The sequence below is a fragment of the Zonotrichia leucophrys genome, chromosome Z, assembly GCF_028769735.1.
Source record: "Zonotrichia leucophrys gambelii isolate GWCS_2022_RI chromosome Z, RI_Zleu_2.0, whole genome shotgun sequence".
Lineage (NCBI taxonomy): Eukaryota > Metazoa > Chordata > Aves > Passeriformes > Passerellidae > Zonotrichia > Zonotrichia leucophrys.
Genome location: NC_088200.1, coordinates 9102992 through 9123585, shown reverse-complemented (window position 1 = coordinate 9123585; position 20594 = coordinate 9102992). Strand labels below are relative to the sequence as shown.

The 20594-nt window shown below is 42.2% G+C and overlaps 1 protein-coding gene across 7 annotated transcripts in view; it reads right to left on the bottom strand.

The window, feature by feature from the left end:
* UNC13B (unc-13 homolog B) overlaps positions 1-20594 on the bottom strand; it is a 207934-nt gene that overhangs the window by 58857 nt on the left and 128483 nt on the right. For all 7 annotated transcript variants that reach the window (XM_064735262.1, XM_064735264.1, XM_064735263.1 and 4 more), the window contains 5 exons: positions 20312-20531; positions 11111-11338; positions 10656-10797; positions 1868-2037; positions 884-999 (listed from right to left, as the gene is read on the bottom strand). In XM_064735262.1, the coding sequence (XP_064591332.1) occupies positions 884-999; positions 1868-2037; positions 10656-10797; positions 11111-11338; positions 20312-20531 (876 nt within the window). The remainder of the gene's footprint in view (positions 1-883; positions 1000-1867; positions 2038-10655; positions 10798-11110; positions 11339-20311; positions 20532-20594) is intronic.

Below are 20594 nucleotides of genomic sequence, written 5' to 3'. Positions count from 1 at the left end.
GCTTCATATTTATCTTAAAATAGTTCCCTGGTAAGGGCAGAAGACACCACAGAGCTCCTCCAGTTCACTGGCTGGATAAATATGCTGTTCCTTTAGATGAACATTCCTCTCTGTGATACATCTGTCCTTCTCTGTGTAAGATGAATTTGCTTAACCCTCACTGACCCCAGGATATTCCTGTATACAGGGTTCTGACTACCCTTCCTTATTCAGGCACTTTTGAGATTGACCCTGCTGCCTGCCTTTTCGTTGACACAGACAGACTGGGCATCTCTCCAAGACAGGGTTTTCCCTTTAGTCTTTCTCACAAGCCATCTTTGGATTTCTCCCAACTTCTGCAGCACTGCCTGTCTAGCTCAGTCCATTCTGAGACAAGTCAGTACCAGAAACCTCAGCTTATTCTTCTGCTCCCCAACAGCTGTTCATAACTACACACCACTGCAGCAGGACAAAAGAATTTATACCACCAATACCTGCATCACTTAATAGCCCAAGACAGAGACTCCTCAATCACAATTTACTCATAATGCATTTTAGTATGCTTCCTCTAAAGAAAGACAGAGATACAGTACATGCTGAAAACATAACTCAAGGAAATTCACGGGTTTCTCCACCTTAAACTCATCATGGGTTCTGAGTGAAACCAAAGCCTGATCTCTGACAGTAGCACAGCTGTGACAGTGGGACACACTGAGCCAGCCAGTGTTGGGGAGACAGCTTAAAGCTGCTCCCTGACAAATGTGGGTTTGATGATTCAGTGTGTTACCACTGCATGGCAGGGAAATGAAAGCTCACCTAGGGCAAGGAGGAACATTTCAAGAAAATAAAGATCAGACAATTACTTTCTCAATAGTCAGAATGAACAGATATTCACACCTCTTACCTCATGAAGGCAAGTGTACTGAACATGATATGGAGCCACTTTCTCCTCGCCTTTGATCTCCACACTGATTTGTAGGCGAATAGCCCCGGACACTGCAGACTTATCTGTTCGCTTCTCTAGAGGGTAAAACCATCAGCAATTATTGCATTGTTCATGTTCAGAGCACGGCCATCTCAGGATGACAATACTGGCAAAAGAAACTGCTGGAAACTGCTGGAACCTGGGCTGAGTCATCACAGTGAAAACTTTCTCTTTTCTTTCAAAACATTGAATAATACTAAGTAGACACGAGCGAAACAACTGCCATGATACACCCTCAATATGACACATCTAATTAGAACTATGCACACTTTTGGACATAAGACACCCTTTCTGCCAGCAAATGCACTACAGGCTTTTGGATTCAGTCAGCTGAACTAGAACCACCAAGGACAGATTCCTTTCTGAGAACAGGGCTGACTGATGTGGAATTTGTCCCTAACTTCACCATAGTCCTGAGCTTCTGGGAACTGCCGGAAGAAGATTTTGGATCTCCTAGATGACAGGTTCACGTGCCTGTCAACTAGGCACCATCTGGTTGCTTGCTGGTACCCTTTACAACAGTCACTGGAAAAGGTCTCAAGAACTTGCCAGCCCAGTGCAACGCACCTGATGTTCTTACAAAGTGCTAAAATGCTTGTGTTGACACCAAAAGAAAGAACACAGGACAGCATGTCTCCAGCAGAGGTGGAATAAGAGTCTTGCTGCAAGCATTTCTTCCATTGTATTTTTAAGTAGCTGACAGAGAAAAATCATCAACCTTCTGGCAGGTTATACGCCATTTTAACTGAGATCAGCTTTGCAGCTGCTCTGCAGCAGCATCATATGCCGCTGAAACCATGTAAACTTTTTTCCCTTCTTGTAAATTGTCCACATGCATCCAAGTGCTCTCAAACATTCCCAAACCAACACGTAACAAGTTTTCAGCCTCAAGGGCCTGCTCACCAAGGTTGTACCACACATCCATTTCTCCACTCAGAGTGCGAACTTCAATGATTGTTTGCCCCAGGAAATCATCTGACTCGCGTTTCAGCCTCTGCTTGACACGAGACTTGATGTCATCATCTTCATCCCACACTCGCACCTTGATCCGGTCAGAGGAATTATGGCACTCACTGCAAACAAGAGAAAATGTAATTTTAAGAGTGTGCAATGCAGCCAACATTTATTTGCTACATTCTCTGTACTCCTCTTGACCCACTCCTCCAACATCAGAGAGACAGATATATTAGCAAAGTGTAAACAATGTGCATTTATTTCAAAAGTGGAGTGTCTGATATGAACAACACAACACCTTGCTGGTGCACTCTAAATGCTCCTGTGACATGGCAAATACTCCAAATGCATGCTGAACAACCACCCTGCCCCAACCTCAGCCACCAATTTCTGACTTCTCATGCAGTGTGACTCTGCTGCTTGTCCTCACTCTCAGCAGCAGCTCACAGAACTTGGGAATTCTCTTCACAGCTGTCAGTTTTGCTGTGAAGCCTACAGAAGCCAGGGGATAGCTAGGCTGGTTAATGCCAGCATACACCCCCGCAAAAAATGACAATCATCATCTAACTGGTTTCAACAGCTCTCTCCATCAATGACCTCCTGCTCAGCTGTAGGCTGTAAGGGCTACCTGTCTTTATGCAGTTTCTAGGTTAGCACAGTGAAGACCTGTGACAAACACCCTTTGTGCTGGTTTCTAAAAAAGGAAAAATAGTTCAGGTGGAGGTAGATCTCTTTCTTCAAGACAGTCACAAAGCAGTCTTATCAATGCATAAGGCATTACAATCAGATGATACACCACACTGCCTGAGGAGAACTGGTGTGACACAGTAGTTACAGCATTGGTATTTAATTACTAGAATTGATTCTGCCTATTATTCACAGCTTAGACTGATACTTTGTGCTCTGGGCAGATCAATAAAGACATTTCCATTAAAAGAAGCAGTTTACTGTTTGATGAATCAGCACCCTCCAGTTTAATGCACAGACGGGATTTAAAGACTCTCCCCCCTTTTTCAGGTGTTTCAGATATCTTTTGTATATCCAAACAGGCTCTTGGATGTCAGAAGTGGGTAGAACCGTACTATAACAGCTCTGCTCATTTACAGGGCATGCAATAAAGCAATTTGAATGCTCATATGAGACCATGACAAGGGTGATTACTCACCATAACCACTACAAATGTCTACCCTCAAGCAAATAAAACCTATGAAAACAGGCAACTGCTGCTGAAGGCCTGTTTTCCAGCCTTTTTAACATTAACATGCTGTATCTGTTGCTAAGCAACAGGGAGAAAGAAGAAATGGGTCAGAGGAGCTCTGCTAAGCCTGGTCAATAGGATGTGGCAGTGGCTGGTTATGAGCATGCTCTCTGCCAAGAAACCATTTGGGTTCTTACTGCCACCATTGTGATTCAGGACAATGTTTAACAGACATCCATGCAGCTCTTACTGATTTTCCCAGTAGAGGGGAATAGCTGGGAATTATATGGAAAGGTTAGAGGCAATTCCATGCAGCTCAGATCACAGGCAGAGCACATCACTGTTCCCTGCCTTCACTGTGCAATCAAATCTGTATTTAGAGTTCAGAATAAAAGAGGTTCAATGGTTGTCTCCCATCTTCTGCACTCTGCTCTTCCTCCTCCTTTATTTCAAGAATATCTTCCCAACAAAACCATGCAAACAAGTTCTCATAAGCAGGGAATGGTTGGAATTGCTGCTCTTTGTAGCTCTCAAATTTATCCGAGTGCTTTGTCATGTCTGCCAGCAATACAGCCTAAGCATGTAAAAGAAATCCTCTTTTCCTGACACAGTGCACTACTGTACAGCCTGGTGGTATTGTAGAGGCTCAGTGTTCAGAAATGCACAGTGCCTCAAAACACAACTGGGACACAGAGCCATCTACCAAACATCCGTAAGTTAACTCCTGACTTCTTCAGACATCACCTTCTGGCTGACAGCTCTTTGCTAGGACCACTTTAGTCTTTTTTCTTTGCTTCCAGTGGTCCTTCCTCAAGGAAAACGTTCACTGTTCAAACCTAATATCTAACTTAAGCAGCCCCACACGCATCATCCCCTGCTCCTGAAGTGGCTGGCTATCATCCTTCACTCAAAGACAGCAGCATAACTCACTGCAACATCCTACAGGAAGCTTTCCAATAGCATTTACTGAGCAACTAAAGCTTCTATTTTACCACACCTTTCCTTGTTGTTTTTAAGAGACTGCTCAATTTGCTTTCTTTGTGCTAGTGCCATGCCAGAGAGTGAGCTTTACCACTTGCTTACTGCAGCTGAAGGCCTTGAGCTGGCAGCTTACTATCAGAAGGGTAAGTCTGTGGAACCATAGTCCTTGATTTGGTGAAGCAACACAGATGTGTCAAAATCAGTTCACTTTTCAGTCAGCACCAGAATCATGAACATTGCAAGACTTGGCCTTGCTAATGGGTAAGAATTTTCTAATTAATGATAAATAGCTTCCAATTTGTGACAGTGACACAACTCCATAAGACTGTGGCTAACAAGCTCTGCTGCTAGAAGCTCTCCTCATCATTAATACAGCAGCTGGTATATCTCTCAAGATGCCTGCCCCACTTCTTGTTGTTTTTATGAAGCCTGATCTCACTGCGTGCACACATATGTCTGTCCACCCTCCTACAGCTGAGCTCTTACAAGTTTTCCCAAGAGGATGCAGAGAAAAGAAACACTCTGTGACCCCACCAAAAGGAAGAAAATACCAAATACTTTCAGGTCCATTTCAGAGATCAAGAGACTGGAAATCAAGTTTGCTATGTACATAGCTCAAACCCTTTATTTTTTACCCATATTGTCTCAGTGTTTGGAGTGGTGCCATTTTTATAAGAGCACTTACTTTTACACTTCAAGCTACCAAATGAAGTAACATTTTCCAGAAACAGCTTACAAAATCTAAAAGAAAAACTAAAATCAGATTTTTTTTTTTTTCATCAAGATTTTCTGCCTTAAGCCAGTCGTTGCTGCACTGGAAGCAGCTGAGCCCGGTTCTGCTGACTTGCTCACTATCCCACTCTCTACCTCGATCCATTTTGCCACATTCCCCTTTAGTCTTACACAGCACCGAAGCCCCAGCACCCACACACGTCCCCTGCACTGTCAATATTTGGGTCTCTTCCCATGCCCAGCTGAGGGGAAGCACGAGAGCACACGAAGCTGTGGTTAATTCTGGTCTGCACACACAGTGACATGCCCACACACACAGTAATTAGTATATTGGTGGCTAAACAGAACAAGCAACTGTTGAATTTACACTATAGTTCCTCCCACAACGAAGTTAGTAATTTGTATCCCTCCAATGTATCTCCAACTTCTGAAAAAAAAACTGTAGGAAATGATTCTTAGTTCTGAGATCTCTGCCAGTCTGTAAAGGCTGGGCCAGATGGGCTTGGATGATGTCAGGGGTTTGGGACAGGGCATTGACTGTGCCTCATCTCCTTCAAAACGTGGAGGGAAAGAAAAAGGAGAAGTGTCAAAAAATGACCAGAGTACTACTTCTCTACCAATGATTCATTCTTTGGAAAAAAAAACCAACAATATTTGTGCTGAATTTGCTAATTCTCCTGTAGAGCTGACAGGCTAATAAAGACAAAACACAACACACATATTTACACAAGAACAGACAAGGAAAGTAAAAGACCAGAGGAAGCAACAACATTTTGCACATTTTAATGTAGGTCAGTCAAGCCCAGAATTAAGTAGTTTTATTGTATTTCTGGGGTTTTTTTTTTGGTATTGAACCAAAAATATTTATGGTTCAAAGAGTCTAGTGAATGTCTGTGTGTTCATATTCTGTGAGCAGTTTCCTTCCTGCTGACACAGTTCTGAAGAAGGGCCTGTAAAGTTCCAGTGCAGGCAACAGTTCATAAAATGCTAAAAAAAAAAGAAAGAAAGAAAGTGAAGACCTGCTTGCAGAAATAATGGATGAGAGTACCGGACATGGGAAAATGCAAAGGAGAGAACAGATCAGCATGATGTTAGGACCTGTGGTCATTTGAAGAGTATAGTTCTGCCTCTGAGGAGCAAAGTCTAAAAAAAGCTAGTGATTTTGTGGAAAATGAGAAAGGAAGCGGTAGTTGTAGCAACAAGTATGTGAAAGACCAGTAAAAAGTTGCAACAACATACAGAGGAGGAGCAGAAAAAAATGTTGTTTTGGGAAATGGTACAACTGAAAAAGCAGGAGGACTCGAATGTGGTTCAAATGAAGTGACAAAACATTGCAGGGTCCAAGTGGCAGCTCAGCTGTGGCCAACCATAGTGAGAATGGAAGGCAAAAACTTCTCGGAAGAGGCTCATTTTTAAATGATGACAAGACTCCTCTTTTAGGGAGAAAAAAGGACAGTGGAGAAAACACCTAAGGCAAAATCAGAGTGGAAAGAGAACGAAGGAAAATCCTTAGTACTTTGTAAGTTAAGCATGACAGCACAATAATATGCCCCGAGAGCCCGTTGTTGCTGTCTAAGAACAAAGAAATGAGTTTTCACTTCTTACTAGCATGAAGCTCTTTTCTTAGGAGAACAAGTACAATCATTTGCTGTTACCCAATGTTACAACACCAACTGACAAATTAATGGTGCACCTCGTCTAACTACAAAGAGCAGATGAAGTGATTCTGCATTTTATATCGCTAACTACATTAACTCAGCTTTCCAACTGGTGCTTGCCACGAGGCATCAGGTCTGCATTCAGATTTAAGTCTCATGTTGGTAACTGAGCAGGAAAACAAGTGAGATTTTATCAGAGTGCCAGCTTCAGTATCTGCAGTACCTGGAGATTAAAGAAAGCAAGACAAACTGGACGGCCTCTGCCACACAGTGAAGGGAGTCTGAGGGGGACAGTTGCAATTGTTATAAATACAGTGATCTCAGAAGAAGTCTAAAAGCTCTGGAACAGCACATACAATCACAGAGATAACTGAAAGATGAAAAACTTGACAACTAGCTCAGCAGCTAAAAGGAAAATTTTGGGAGGAAACAGAAGCCTTTGGGTAACTAGATAGTGGTTACTTGAGAGCAGCACCATTCCCAAAGGATTAACAGGTATGTATATCGTGTGGGCTCTGCACAGTAAAATATTTGCTGTCTGCTAGCAGGAGGCCCTGCATTCATTTTAACTCAGTTATTCTTCTGCAGTGAGAAAGAATAAACATGCCTCTCGCAACCTGTTCAGAGACAATGTAATCTGTTCCAGACAATGACTTCACACCCACCATTCAGAGCTTCAAACACAGCTGTACTCAAACCATACAACTTCAAGGGGATATTACTGTAAAATGAACAAGTAATTTTGCACCTACGCCAGAGAGAACAGTAACATTTAGTACTCACAGTCTTTAAAGACTATGGCATTCCCTGAACAAAAGGTATGGACAAACAGCCTCCAAACAATCCCAGAGCTCTCCCTTTAAAACTGAAATTGCCCTGTGGTCAGCTTTATCCTCCTAAGCACTGTCTCCTATTGTAACCCATGCAAAATGATGCTCAACTTCAGCCTTTACAGAAAAAAAAAAAGATTCCAGGAGCCCTGTATTTTTCACTGACAGTCTAAAACATGTCCAAATGGGAAATTACTGTCTTGTTTTAATTGCACTGAATATGGCAAAAATAGCTTCCTTCTAATATTACTGGACTGCTTCCTAAGGAAACAAGAGTTATGTAGACTTGTTATGAAAGCTTCTATGTTCTAACAGGTTTTCTGAGAAAAAAACAACAGCTACATTGAGAAGAGAAACCCATACCAGCTGCTGTCCCTGGAAAGCCTGCAGCCAGCTGGCTCTCATGGACCAACCACTACAGACAACTCAGAATCCAGCTGCAGGCAGGACACATGCTGCCTTCTGTCCAGCCAGAGCTGGGGGCAGAGCTGTTCTGCCCTGAGCTCGGGGAGAGAAGTGCACAGCAAATGGAGGAGGACATCTATAAGCCTGCTCATCACAACTAGAGGAAAGAAATCAGGATTTACTGCAGGAGGAAATCCAAGGAAAGAAGGGTTTCCTTAGTGCATGTTCACAGAACATCATGCTGCAGCAGTGGCTGGAGTCCCCCACCAAGCTTCCTGCTGCCAAGCACCACATATGCAGAGTCTGCATCAAGCCTGCAACATTTGAACAGAGCAGAAAAATCAACACCTTATGTTTTCAAAGGTCTTCAAACACTGATGAAATATACAAAAATCTCTCCATAACAACCTATTTCCTAAAGCTATAGATGTAAATATACAAAGAGATAATTTTCAGAAAGAAACAGCCTGCAAATTGCTTGCTCAGGCAACATGAATACACTGCAAGAACTGGTGATTAATCAAAGCAGATGCCTACAGTTACACAGGCTAGTAATGACCTAAAAAGCACTTATAATGGAAACCCAAAGCATTTTGAACTTTGCCTTTTCTAAAATATGATTCTAAATCTGTACTTTAGAATTGGGTCAAACCTACCACATTTTTTTTTTCTGAAAATACATGGAAAACGAACAAAGCCATTTTTAGGGAGAGATATTTAAGTTTATATACTTCTCTGTCAATCACTGTAAATAAGTACAAACCCCCCTATTTCAAATACCAGACACATAAAAATTTTCAAATCTATTTAAGCTGCTTTTAATAAACTTTACCGAACTTGCAGAAAGAACTGAATCACTAATTTGCACAATGTGTGCCTTCATTCATGCCATGGTTATAATAACAATGTTATGATTTTAATGACTGATGCACACAGATTTCTGGCTCTACATTCAACTGTTGAAAACACATGGGAATAGTGACCACATGGAAGGCACTAGGCACCTAATGAACATCAGCAACAAGTTCCAAACAAGTCCACCAAGCCAGCACTGTTGACACACATATTAGTAACTGACCTGACCTCTCTACTTACACATCTTGCTCCTTTTTAATTGTTTAACCATTTTGAACATCAAAGCTTTCATATATCTACTGCAAGGCTTTCAGAAACTACCAGCACACCTTTCTCTCACTACAAGAAATTAACCTCATTTCAAGAATCAAAGACACCTTCCCATCCAACCCCCTAAAATTTGACAATCTATTGATTGACCTGACAATCTCTTCTAAAAAAGCTTGGTATGTAATGGGTATTTTGGGCCTGAATGTGTTGATTTAAATTTCCATTTGATTATGGGTTAGAAAATTTTAGAACCTAAAGAGATGCAAGCTGCAAAAAGATCCATAAATGCAAAATAGAAACACGGGTGTGCAGAAAACCAGTGCTGCACACACTTCTAAATTACTCTCTCCTCATCCAGCAGAAGGTGAGCTTTGACATCTACTAATGAAACAACACAGTGATTGCAGTACTGAATGCTCTCCAGCCATCAGGATGGAAACTATGTTCATTGCCTTCATCTCCTCTTGCTTTGAAAAGGCAAAGAAGGCAACCACCACAGGCAAGACAGAAAGTAGCATCAACACCAATGCCCAAGAGCATGCTATCTGCTGAATCACAGACATGGCCATTAAGTCTAAACAGTGTCACCGTTAAAATGGTGACATTTATCACACTCGGCTATCTATCTTTAAACAGAGTACTTGCTGAGGCTCCTAAAATTAGAAGGGAGCACACTGCAAATACCATGGTAACTACTTGGCATGGTAAATCAAGGTCCTTAAGGCACCCACACAGACTTGCTGCTATTGTGACTAGAGTTATCCAAATGGCACCTAAGCATTCTTACTACTTACCGAGCAGAAATGTTACCTCGGATTAAACTAAGCTAGGGGCTTACTCACTCAAAATAGCAGCAGGATTTTTATGACGTTAATGAGTAGCTCAAAACTGCTTAAAAATAATTTTGTTTCTACTGTACATTGTGAAGACAAAGCTGGACTGATATGAAACTGATTTTAAAACACAAACAAATTGCACTTTGCAGAGAGAGCTCCCCCTCAAGCAGTTTAGGAAAGAACAAGGAGGAAAAGAAGGGAAGGAGAGAAACGGTACAGTGGAAGACCTTACACATTAAAGGAAATAAAGATTGTTGATGTTGAATGAGATCAGCCAGAAAACAGTAGTTGGATTTCATGTCTCCATTTTGGTTTTTAACATCTTCAATGACAAATTGAGGGTATATATTACTTATTCAATAAAAGCAGGATGGAACAATGTTATCTAAAGAATTGCGCCTCCAGACTTTGCTTTAAATTCAGACCTCAATACATTGGTAATCTTGGAAGCTCTCTCTTACAACAATAATTCTTTTGAGTTATTGTTACATTGATGTTCCAAAACTGAAAGAAGAGGCTGCTGGTGTTGCGGACAACTGAAAACTAATTACCTTTAAATTTGGTTGCCAAACACCAGTAGCAGATCACAGAAAAAGGTCACAGAAGTTTTCTTAGTCTTTTACACGAATTTTACTCTCATGTTACAAGGAATTTTTTTAGCCAGGAACAATAGCTGCTGATTTAAATATTTTCCTTTCCCTTTAGCATTCTCTCGGAACATCAGCATAGAAGTGTTCATAAAGCAGACAATTTGTATATACACAAGGAAGACAGGTAGGATAAACAGGTGTACACTACACACATTGTTAGAGATGTCAACCCTTCACACACACACACAATGCTGAGCAAAAATAGAACCATCCCAAATTACAGATGATGTAGGAATGCATACGGAGAGAGAAGACACAGTTGTCAAAGCTCAAATCATAAAACAGGTGACATGGAGCTAAGAGTCCTTGTCAGAGCACTTACAAGTAAAACTTCTCTTCCCATACAGGGTTCAGATTCCCAAAGATCGTTTTTGTCCTCTTCTTCGTTTTACCCACTTGAACAGTTACATATGGATCACTGGACCCCGTCTTGTCTTTGGCCTGCAGACCCTGAGCACACACCACTGAAAGGAAAACAGAAGGGTTACCACCATCCTGCAACAAGACAATGTATCCGACCACCACCTGAAGTATCAGCTCATAATGCCCAGAGAAACAGGAATATCCCTCACGAGAGCATTTCTGATGAGCTGCAGCTCATGGTGCACTACAGCACCTGCAATGGGGGCATCTGCACCTGCTACCTGTATGTGCACTCAGCAGAAAGACACAGAGGTCAGAGAAGTCCTTCCTCTACGTTGTAATTCCACACTAACTCTCTTACTTGAGGCTCCCAAGTGAGACCAAGAGACCCCATGACTATCCCATCCCACTCACCAGTGATCGTGATCTTTGCTGACCATTTTGAGGTACCATCCAGCACACTCTGTTTCACTGTCTTCATCTGCTGAGCATGTGTCATTTTGCTCTCACAAAACACATCTCTGATCAAGTCGAAGATCTCAGGCTTGTTCCGCTCCCGGATTTTCATGCGATCCTTCATGGCCATGATGAAATTCTGGGTCCGGTCTTCAGCTCCATGCTTTGAGCTCTTCTCTGCTGCTCCTGTGCACCAGAAAATACACAATGCTCATCAGGAACAAACACACACAGAATCATGTCTCACTGAATCTGGACAGGGGGATCAAAGCTACAAGTTACCCTTCACATGATGGCTCCTGATACTGACATTCACACTCTGTTTCCCTCCGTTCCAATGTGCACAGAGACCTTATACCATTTGGAGGCAGAGGGAGTAGTTCCTCTGTAATCTGGGATCAGAATGCCCTTCTAACAACAGGTTAATTTAATATCCTTACAGCTGAAAAACACCCAGGACTGACACTCTTAACAGCATGGCCTCTGCTCTCATCACCTTGCTATGAACAAATAAATCCTTGCTTAGGCAAGTGCTAACAAGAGGACACAGGACCCCCATTACACATAGTACCTATGAGCTTGTCTCAGTGCTGCACTTCAGCACCACAGAAGAGAAGCTCAGATGGGTCTCCAGTGTCAGCATTTTCAACCCATGTGTGTCACAAAGCTCCCTGCTGAGCTCAGAGTCAAAGCAAATCTATGTCTCCTGCTTCTCTGGATGCCATTCTATTTTATCAGTTCACACAGAGACAACTCAATCAATTCCTAGAACTGCATGGGTATATCAACTACAACAAATACCTGTAGGATAGCAAACTCAACAGTTCAAAACCTGAGCCATTATAAGAATGTAGTGTCCAGCAGCTGGAAACACAAGAGCCAGGCACAGAGTCTTTAACTGCACAGGGAGTCAACTCCATCTGACAAAAGAGAAGCCTCTGGTCGCCTGCATACCTCAAAAAATTTCAAAGTTCATACAATTATGAGATAAGACTACTCCCACCACCAAATACTTCCTACTCAATTCTGACAATCATTTTTACTGTCAGAATTTAGAAATTGACTACTGTGTCAGATGTGAAACATGCATCAATAAAAGCACCAATGTGAGCTAACAGGGCAGGTAACTCAGGTGTGAAATGAAAAGCAGGAACTCAGGATTGCACACAGTCTCTCAATACACTGTCTGCAGCAATTTTATATTATGATCTTAAGTCAGATTAAGTTAAACCAGTAGAAAAGTCCTATGAACACATTCAATCATAATCTTTCTGTTTAATGTAATATACTTTTGTTTGTTTTTCTTCTCTAGGATAGTTTAATTAAAGTAAGCGTAGTCCCAGGAAAAATGTTCTCAATTCAAGTATTCACCAAATATTAAATTACCTTAAAAATATGTATTATAGCAGGTGCAAGGTGTGTGCAAAGGGAGTCATCAATCCACAAAGATCCATGACACTGTTTTCTTCCAGAAGTGAGCAAATATGATATCTGAAGTACCCTTGCTATAAGGAACTACAGTTTTGCATATGGTACTGTTTCAGCAAGCAGTGACTAAATATGAAAAAAGTCCTATGAACATATACACACACAGAGAGAGAGAGAGAAGCCCAGCAGTACATAATCAAAGAGAATAAAAAGAGTTTCAGCTTGCAATAGACTGTAACTACTGAAGTGTCAGAAGTTCATTAAGGACACTGCATACCAAAGCGTGTTATTAAGGACCTGGGTGTGAAACAAGCCATAATTTTACATTACCTGAGTACTTTTTCATTTTCCTTGCTAGAGGCCTGATGTTCGGTATTTCACTAAGTACAATAAAAAGTACATGCCCCAGAGTTTCCTGTTGTTGGCTTAAGATGAAATGAAATAAAAAATATTGAAATTAATTACACAGTCCCTGCTGTCTCTACTCACCAGTGATGCACCTAACATTTATTAAAGGAATATGAAACTGAAATGATACCAGGGGCTATGCTTTGAACTTCAGATAAGAAGTGCTATTCAGCTTTAACAGAACTAGGTCTCCTGAGGATGGAGACGGACTCTATGCTTTATATGCAGAACTACAGAAAACTACTGGGAATTTGGGAAAGGCCAAACTGAACAATTTGCCTTTCCTAGCTGGAATTCTGAGATCTGTCATGATCCAAATAAATCAACTCTGCCCTGACCCTTCTGACTTCAGGGAAATTAAGAACCAATTAAAACTCGCCTTAATGCAAGCACTGCAGGAGCAACAAATGAGGCCTTATAATGCAAGTTGAGATAAATGGAGGAATTCTAATAAAAACATGTTTGACATCCCCACAACCTCCAGAGACCCTGCACAGTGGATTTATCCCTCTGCAAGCCTAGCAGCAGTCCAGGGCACCCTGGGTTGCAGGATGTTCAAGCCATGACACACAGACCCCAACAACCCTCCAGCCACCTCCAACACTTGGCTCTGCCTTGTGACTCCAGAGGAAACCCCTCACCTCCACCCACACTGCTTCCCCACTATGCCCAGATAATTTGTCCAGGCAGCTTCATTATTGTCATGGTTTGAGCCTGGCACAGAGCCAGTGCCCCCCATGAAAATGCCTCACCCTGGTGTCTGCTGTGAGATGTGACCAGGAATAAGCAAAACAGGCTCTAACTTAAACATAAAGAACACTTTATTACCTAAACTACAGGAAAATAGGGAAAGAAAAAAAGAAATTGAAAACCTTACAAAAAAACTTTCCTCCTCCCCACTCCCTGACTTTCCCAATCCGATACATTCTCCCAAAAAACACCAACTGCCCAGCCCTGGCACGACGCTTTAGTATACTCAAACTTCAGTTCATGAAGAGGAAAGGAGTCTTTCTCGTTCCATAGGCTTCTCGTGGAAACACACTGAAAACCTCGTGTGCTTCCCTGTCACTGCGGCACCGCCCGGAAAGTCCATTTGCCGCTTGTGACATCTTCCTTCCATGCTCAGTGCTCTCACCACCGAGACATGGCCAGAGCTGCTTTTAGGGTTGTCTTTCAAGGATGCCTTGTCTCACTCCAAAAAGGCACAGTCTCTGCTTTTGGGACATCTGTCCCCCCATATTTTTCCAACCCCCTGGGGCCGGGGGGTCCTCACGAAGAACCTTCCTGGTTTTGAGGCACTGCCTCCCCCTAAATGCAGTCTGTGTCACAGGAACAACTGAGTCCATAGCCACGAGAAAAGTCCAGCCAAAAGGCCACTCCAAATCATCTCTCCCCATCCAATCATCTCCACATTCTTCGGGCCAGGTCTTTATCTTATCTCATCTCTTATCTCCCTTCTTATTCAGCTTCGAGGAGGATTAGCATTTTTGCAAGGCCCCAATCATGCAAGAAAGGGTTAAAAGTTTTCAGTCTCTGTCTGTCCTGGGACGAGATGATACTCCCACACGTGCTGCTGCTGCGGCCGGCCGGGCACTCTCCCTCCCCCCTTCTCCTCCTGGCTGGCTGCCATCACATTCGGTGCCGCCGGCTCTCTCTCTCTCTCTCTCTCTCCGGGGGGGGGGGGGGGGGGGGGGGGGCTGGCCGCCCGATGTCTCGATGTCTCTTGGGGCTCCCCCACCCTTCCATCCTTGAAAGCCCCTCAACCCCCACCTCTGTCCAGGCCCCTGGCCTACCGCATGGCCGCCCCTCCCCCGCCCAGCCCGCTGCTGCTGGGCGGGGAAGAGATCTGACCTCTTCGCCCGACGATGTCCCAAAGAGAAAGTGCCAGGGCAGTGCCTTGCTTTTAACCCCTGTGTATTCTCGGAGGTGTGTCCAAACCCCACTGGCTACACCAGGTGTCAGTATGAAACCCAAAACCTTCATTGGTTTGACCACAGCTTCCCAGAATTCCCACTCCTTCCTGGTCAAACCACGACAATTATTCCTTCCTTGGAAAAGGTCCCTCTCTGCCTGCAGAGACTGTGCCTGAATTGCAGGGCAAAAGCCTGAATCAGACAGACACCTTATTATCAATACAGACAAAGAACAGACAATATCTGTTCTGCTGTCTCAACAACACGCTCTGTCTTAATTTTGACACCTGCTTCTTGGTACAAAACCAAGAGGGCTTCTAAACCAACCACTGGGAGACTAATTAACTATCATGTATGTGTTTTAAATGCAAAATATGTCACTATACTGAGTGGCAGAGGGTACTTTTCCTGCTCTTGGACTGGGATTGTTTCTTCAAGCTGCAAAGACGTTTTTGGTCAATGGATCAGCTTTTCAAATCCTGTGAATGGCAACAGAAAGGCATTGGAATACACAAGTAACACGTACAGCTTTTGGGCTTTCCTTCTTCCTCTCTATGACAGAATTATCAGTCAATTTATGACTGGAAACAGAAAGCAAATAGATCTATATTGGGAATTGTATTGATACAGCTATTAGTATACCACCAGTGCTGTTATTCTGTGCTTTAAGAAGAATTCAAGAAAGCAACACTGTCAGGATAGAAGGCAGCTGTTCAGTAGGCGGATAATGCTTAGAAATTATATATTCTTGAAACTTAAAATAGATATTCAAGTTTCAAATAAAGGTATCCTTCTTCCTTCTGTGCAAATATTTTCCTACATAGGACTCTGGGAGCAAACAACTGTTCATCACCATGGTGTCTAACCATCATTCAACTCAGAAGCCAAGATGATTAGCACATGACTTAATTGGTCTGACTAAACCCCCCACTCACTGACTCGGTCTCAGAACTGCAGACTCTGAACCCAAAGTACAACACAAGTTTCTCATCCAAAAAGCAACAATTACACCTGCCTCACAGTCTTGAGTCAAAATGTATCAATTAAAAAAGCTAGCCCAGAACTGTACAGGCCTCTTACAGGCTCTTGCTCACATAATGTTCCTTCTTTCCACCCTCTTAGTAATTACTCCTCTGCACTTGTTCCTCTGTCTCCTACTCATCCAGCTCCAGATTTACTCTTTCTTTGATACCAGAATTGCCCAACCCATTGTAATTCAGTTAGTGCCACACCAATGCTCAAGGCAAGAGACAAAAGCTCAGTTTCCAAAAGCTCTGCATGCCCTGGGGATGTTAAAGAACATCCCTCTATCCACTCTCACTCAAGTAAGAAAAGATAAGTAGCCATTCAGAATAGACTTCTACTCTTCCAAGAATAGCAGATGGCTAAAAAGAGAGCACTGTCCCTGGAGTAGGTATTTATGAGCTTATGATAAAAAAGGTAAGTGCCCTATCATCAGAATAATAACTACTAAGCATCTACAACACTATGAACCAGGAGGCTGCAGTACACATACTACAACTGATTCCAGGCTATTGCATTTCAGACACCACCAATTCATGGAATAGCCCTGCTGAAGCAGTCTGCAAATGGGCTTTGATTCAAATTACAACAAAGCATTGCTGAATTTTTCACCAGTGCAGTCCCACACTGATGATAAATTTTTTTAGTGTATCAGGTAATAAGTTTCTTAAAAACATAGAGACAAAGAAAAATACCCTCAGAAGAGAGAATCAAACTTAATTCTAAAAGACTTGGGAGAATTACTTTCCCCAGAAAGGTATGAAGGATGGAAAATGGATAAACAGCACATTCTGAATCTAAGGAATAAAACCCCAGGTGTCTACCCAAAATTTTAAGGCATAAACAATGGAAAAGTATTTGTGACCAGCCTGAACATTCATTTTACTCCAATGCAACATTTTCTGGAAGACTTACACAGATTGAAGTGAATATATATCCTGAGGCATCAAGGTACAATCAATAGAATTGTATTTGTTACCAGTCTGAAAATTCATTTTACTCCACTGTAACATTTTCTGGAAGCCCTAAATAGACATAAGTGAAGATATGTCCTGAGAATGTTTTGGGTTTTTTTGCCGACAGCAACAATAAAGCTTCTGTTAGGAAAAAATCCCTTCTGAGTTCAGGATACAAGAAAGTTCAGTCTTGAATTTATGGGATCTCTAAACTATTGTTTGTCCCCCAGATACCCTGTTTCTCATTCCTCAAGCACAGACTACGTTCTTCAAATATATGTATAAAAAGAAACTAAACTTCTCCGTTTTCCTCTGTTTTTTTGGGTTCCAGTTAGAAGAACTTTAGCATGAACACACCAAAGTAAAGAACACAGTTGCCTGAAATTGCCTTTTAATATGTTTCTAGTATTGATAACAATTGTTTTCCCGTTCCAGAGGCACATTCACCCCGTTCTCCAACTCCCACCACCATCCTCTGTCTTCTCTATCTTTTCATTGCACATTTACCATCTCCAGCTTCCTCTACATCTCTACCCCAGCTAATGATATCTTTCACATTCACAGTGGGTAACCCTGCAGACTCCACTCACAATTTCTCTTCCTTGATTCTGGACACCTCACTAGAACTCAGTAAGGAAAATTTTTGTTTGGTTGGGTTTTACCTTTCTACATGCTTCACACTTTTTAAACCTGGTGTACTCTCAGTTGTTTCCTCTCTGTTTCTGTAACTCTGCATGATGAAGTATCCTGAGTTTACATTTTGAAAGAAAACGTGAAAACATCTGCAACCCCCTGAATAAAATAACAAGTTCTTACTTAATGCTTAGTCATATATGAAAAGTAATTTCCAGTTGTTTCTTCTATTCTATGAAAAAAACACAGCATCACATCCCACAGCCCATTGCATAAGATTATGTAATTACAGCTAGAGATAAGAAAATCTTCCCCCATGGTTATTCTTCAGTGTCTCAGCTCCAGAGACTCCCTGTTCTCAAGGAGTCTGAATCACTGAAGTTGTCTTCTACTTCTACCTTTAATTTTCTCACATCCAACTTAGCCCTTTTACTCTTTTGTAAATAATGAGCTTAGAAAGATCATCTTACTCCCTGTAGCTTATCTCCCTCTTCCCCAACATGGTGAAAGCAAAAACAGGTTCAAACAAGGACTAAACCAATTCACAGAGCCACTGCTGCCAGCTGTGAAACAGTATCTGCTGCCCAGAAAGGCTTTAAGACATGGATATCTGTAAACTGTAAGAGTAAGCCAGAGTCATAGCAGGTGCACTACATGCAGATCTCCTGCATCTCTGCCCTGGGCTCCAAAACATCCCTTTAGAAACATTCTATTAGGGAAGACCTAGTAGAGCTATTTTTTTTTTTTTTAAACAGCATGATTCCTTCCCTCCCGTCCCAGACTGCCAAGCATCTACTTTGAAAGATTATAATCTTGCATCATCCAAGACATTATCATATATCTCCCATTAGTACTGAACTCTCTCCAGTACCCATTCCCACCTGCAGTCTCCCTTCTTGAACAAGGATAGCCACAACCCTCCTCTGCAGAAACATACTTCCTCTTAGTCACTAGCTATTTCTTTAATACAGAGGTTTTTCCCTGTTGTTTTCAACTTCAGGACCACTGCTCTGTACAACAGCTTTGTGCCTGTTTCCTCTCCGCTGCTGGTGCAAATCTAATCCTCCTCTGTTCTCCACAGATTTCTTCCTTACTGAGATACCACAACTCCCTTGCATTACAGCATCATGAGTATGCATCTGAATCCAGCCTGGATGCCTTGAGATTTTCATCCAAATACTGAAAATCAGCAGTCAGTAGAGAGTTCTGGTGAAGTCCAGAAATAGAAAGGTTATTCTCAGGAACTGACCCTGTACATCAGACTGTGACAGAAAACGGAGCTATGACCAAACTACATTCTCCTGCACCAAATGCTCTTTGCTTAGTCACAGAAAGGGCTCAACAAAGCCAAGGTGCCAATGATGCTATAAACTCACCTCCCAGCCCTCAAAGACAAATCTAGAACTGCTGAGCAACTGGGAGACAGAGGTGTTTGGCCGGGATCAGATGTGTCTTATAAATCAGCCATTGTAAATAGCCCTAGACCTAATTGACAACTTCAAGACTTTGCACTCATCAAAAATACAAGTGTAAACAACATCCATTTGGGTGTTAAGAAGAGTCGTAAGAAAAAACAAATGACCTATGATTCACTGGTATCCCTTGCTGAATCACTCAGTCTAGCTTTCCTAAACAACTGCAGCCCCATTCAGATCACAAGATCTGACTTTTCAAATTCGTAGAATTGCTGAAAGGGATTTGCAATAAGTCTCTTCATACTTCACAAACTTTTCTGATTCCTTAGACTTAGTCCATCAAGTTACAATGACAAGAAGAGTGAACAAAAAGAGTCACACCTTCCTACTCAACATTTAACACACATGGAAGGAATTTCTATTCTATTTAGACTGAGGTATTTTGCTCTCAAGCAGGAATATATATAAATTTGAGACTGAATTAAGAAGTGGTATTTCAAGCAAATAAGAAAAATTGGACCAAGGTAGATGCCTAAATGAATACTTTTTTCTCTTTTTTTCCCCCTTTAATCAAATTCCTTTTAAACTTCTCCATTGTTTGTGTGTCATTTTTTCTGCAAAGTTACAGAATTCCTTGAAGAGAGACTTGTTTTTTACTTAGTTTTTTACACCAGTGAAATAATCAGAAATGCTAGTAGGAAGATTAAATACTGCCCATATACTTGAACAACACCTTTGTGTCTGACTCACCATCTCTGTTAACTCAGCCCTAAGTCTCTAAAGTGGTTCAGCCAAGCAGGCCTACTGTTGAAAAGACAAAATGTCTTCCCAGGTTGCTGTTGGTATAGATAATCCAAGCTAAATCCAGGAACTCTATACCCTAAGCACGAGCCCAGTGCTGCTCTAAAAAGCTTAAAACAGGGGCACAGACAGATGGTTGAAACAAGCAACCTGACTGCAATACCAGGGCAGGGGGGAGAGAACAAATGTCAGAACATTCAGCCTCATACCCTCTTCATCCAACCCTTACTTACACGCAGGACATGCTAGCAAATACACAACCTGAGCTGACACAGACAGAGCAAACAAAGCAAAAAACCAAATCGGCCATCAAAACATCAACCAAAACCAACAAACAGATGTGGAAGAGTAAAGAATTAAACCTTCTTTAAAAGGACATCAAGCACAATGCTGCGAAGCTTTTCTGCATCAGTGGAGCTGTCTGTGCCCCAAGGAGGTAGGTTTAGCCCAATGGCACCTTTTCAGAAAACACAGTCACTTCAATCACTGCAGCTTCACTGATCCCTGAGATATCAGCAGTACACTTAGGAAGGCTCTGGCAACAATTTCTGGAGCAGCCACACTCCACTGAACTCTACTCACTCTGCAGGCAGTCAGCATTGAGCAGGTCTTGGCACTTCTCGTGGCACTTGACCCCGCACTCCCCGCAGCGCATTCCCTGCCGCGCGATGCCCCACAGCAGCCCCTCACACTCGTAGCAGTACGTAGGAGTTGTGGCCGTCCACACTTCAAAGTTGTGTGGGGTTGTACAAGAGATGGGGTAAATTAAGGCTTGCAAGGTCTTCTTATAGACATGAGATTTCTGAAAGGCAAGAGCACATGTAAACCAACATCCAGGGAGGTGACTGAGCATATTTTTGCTGGT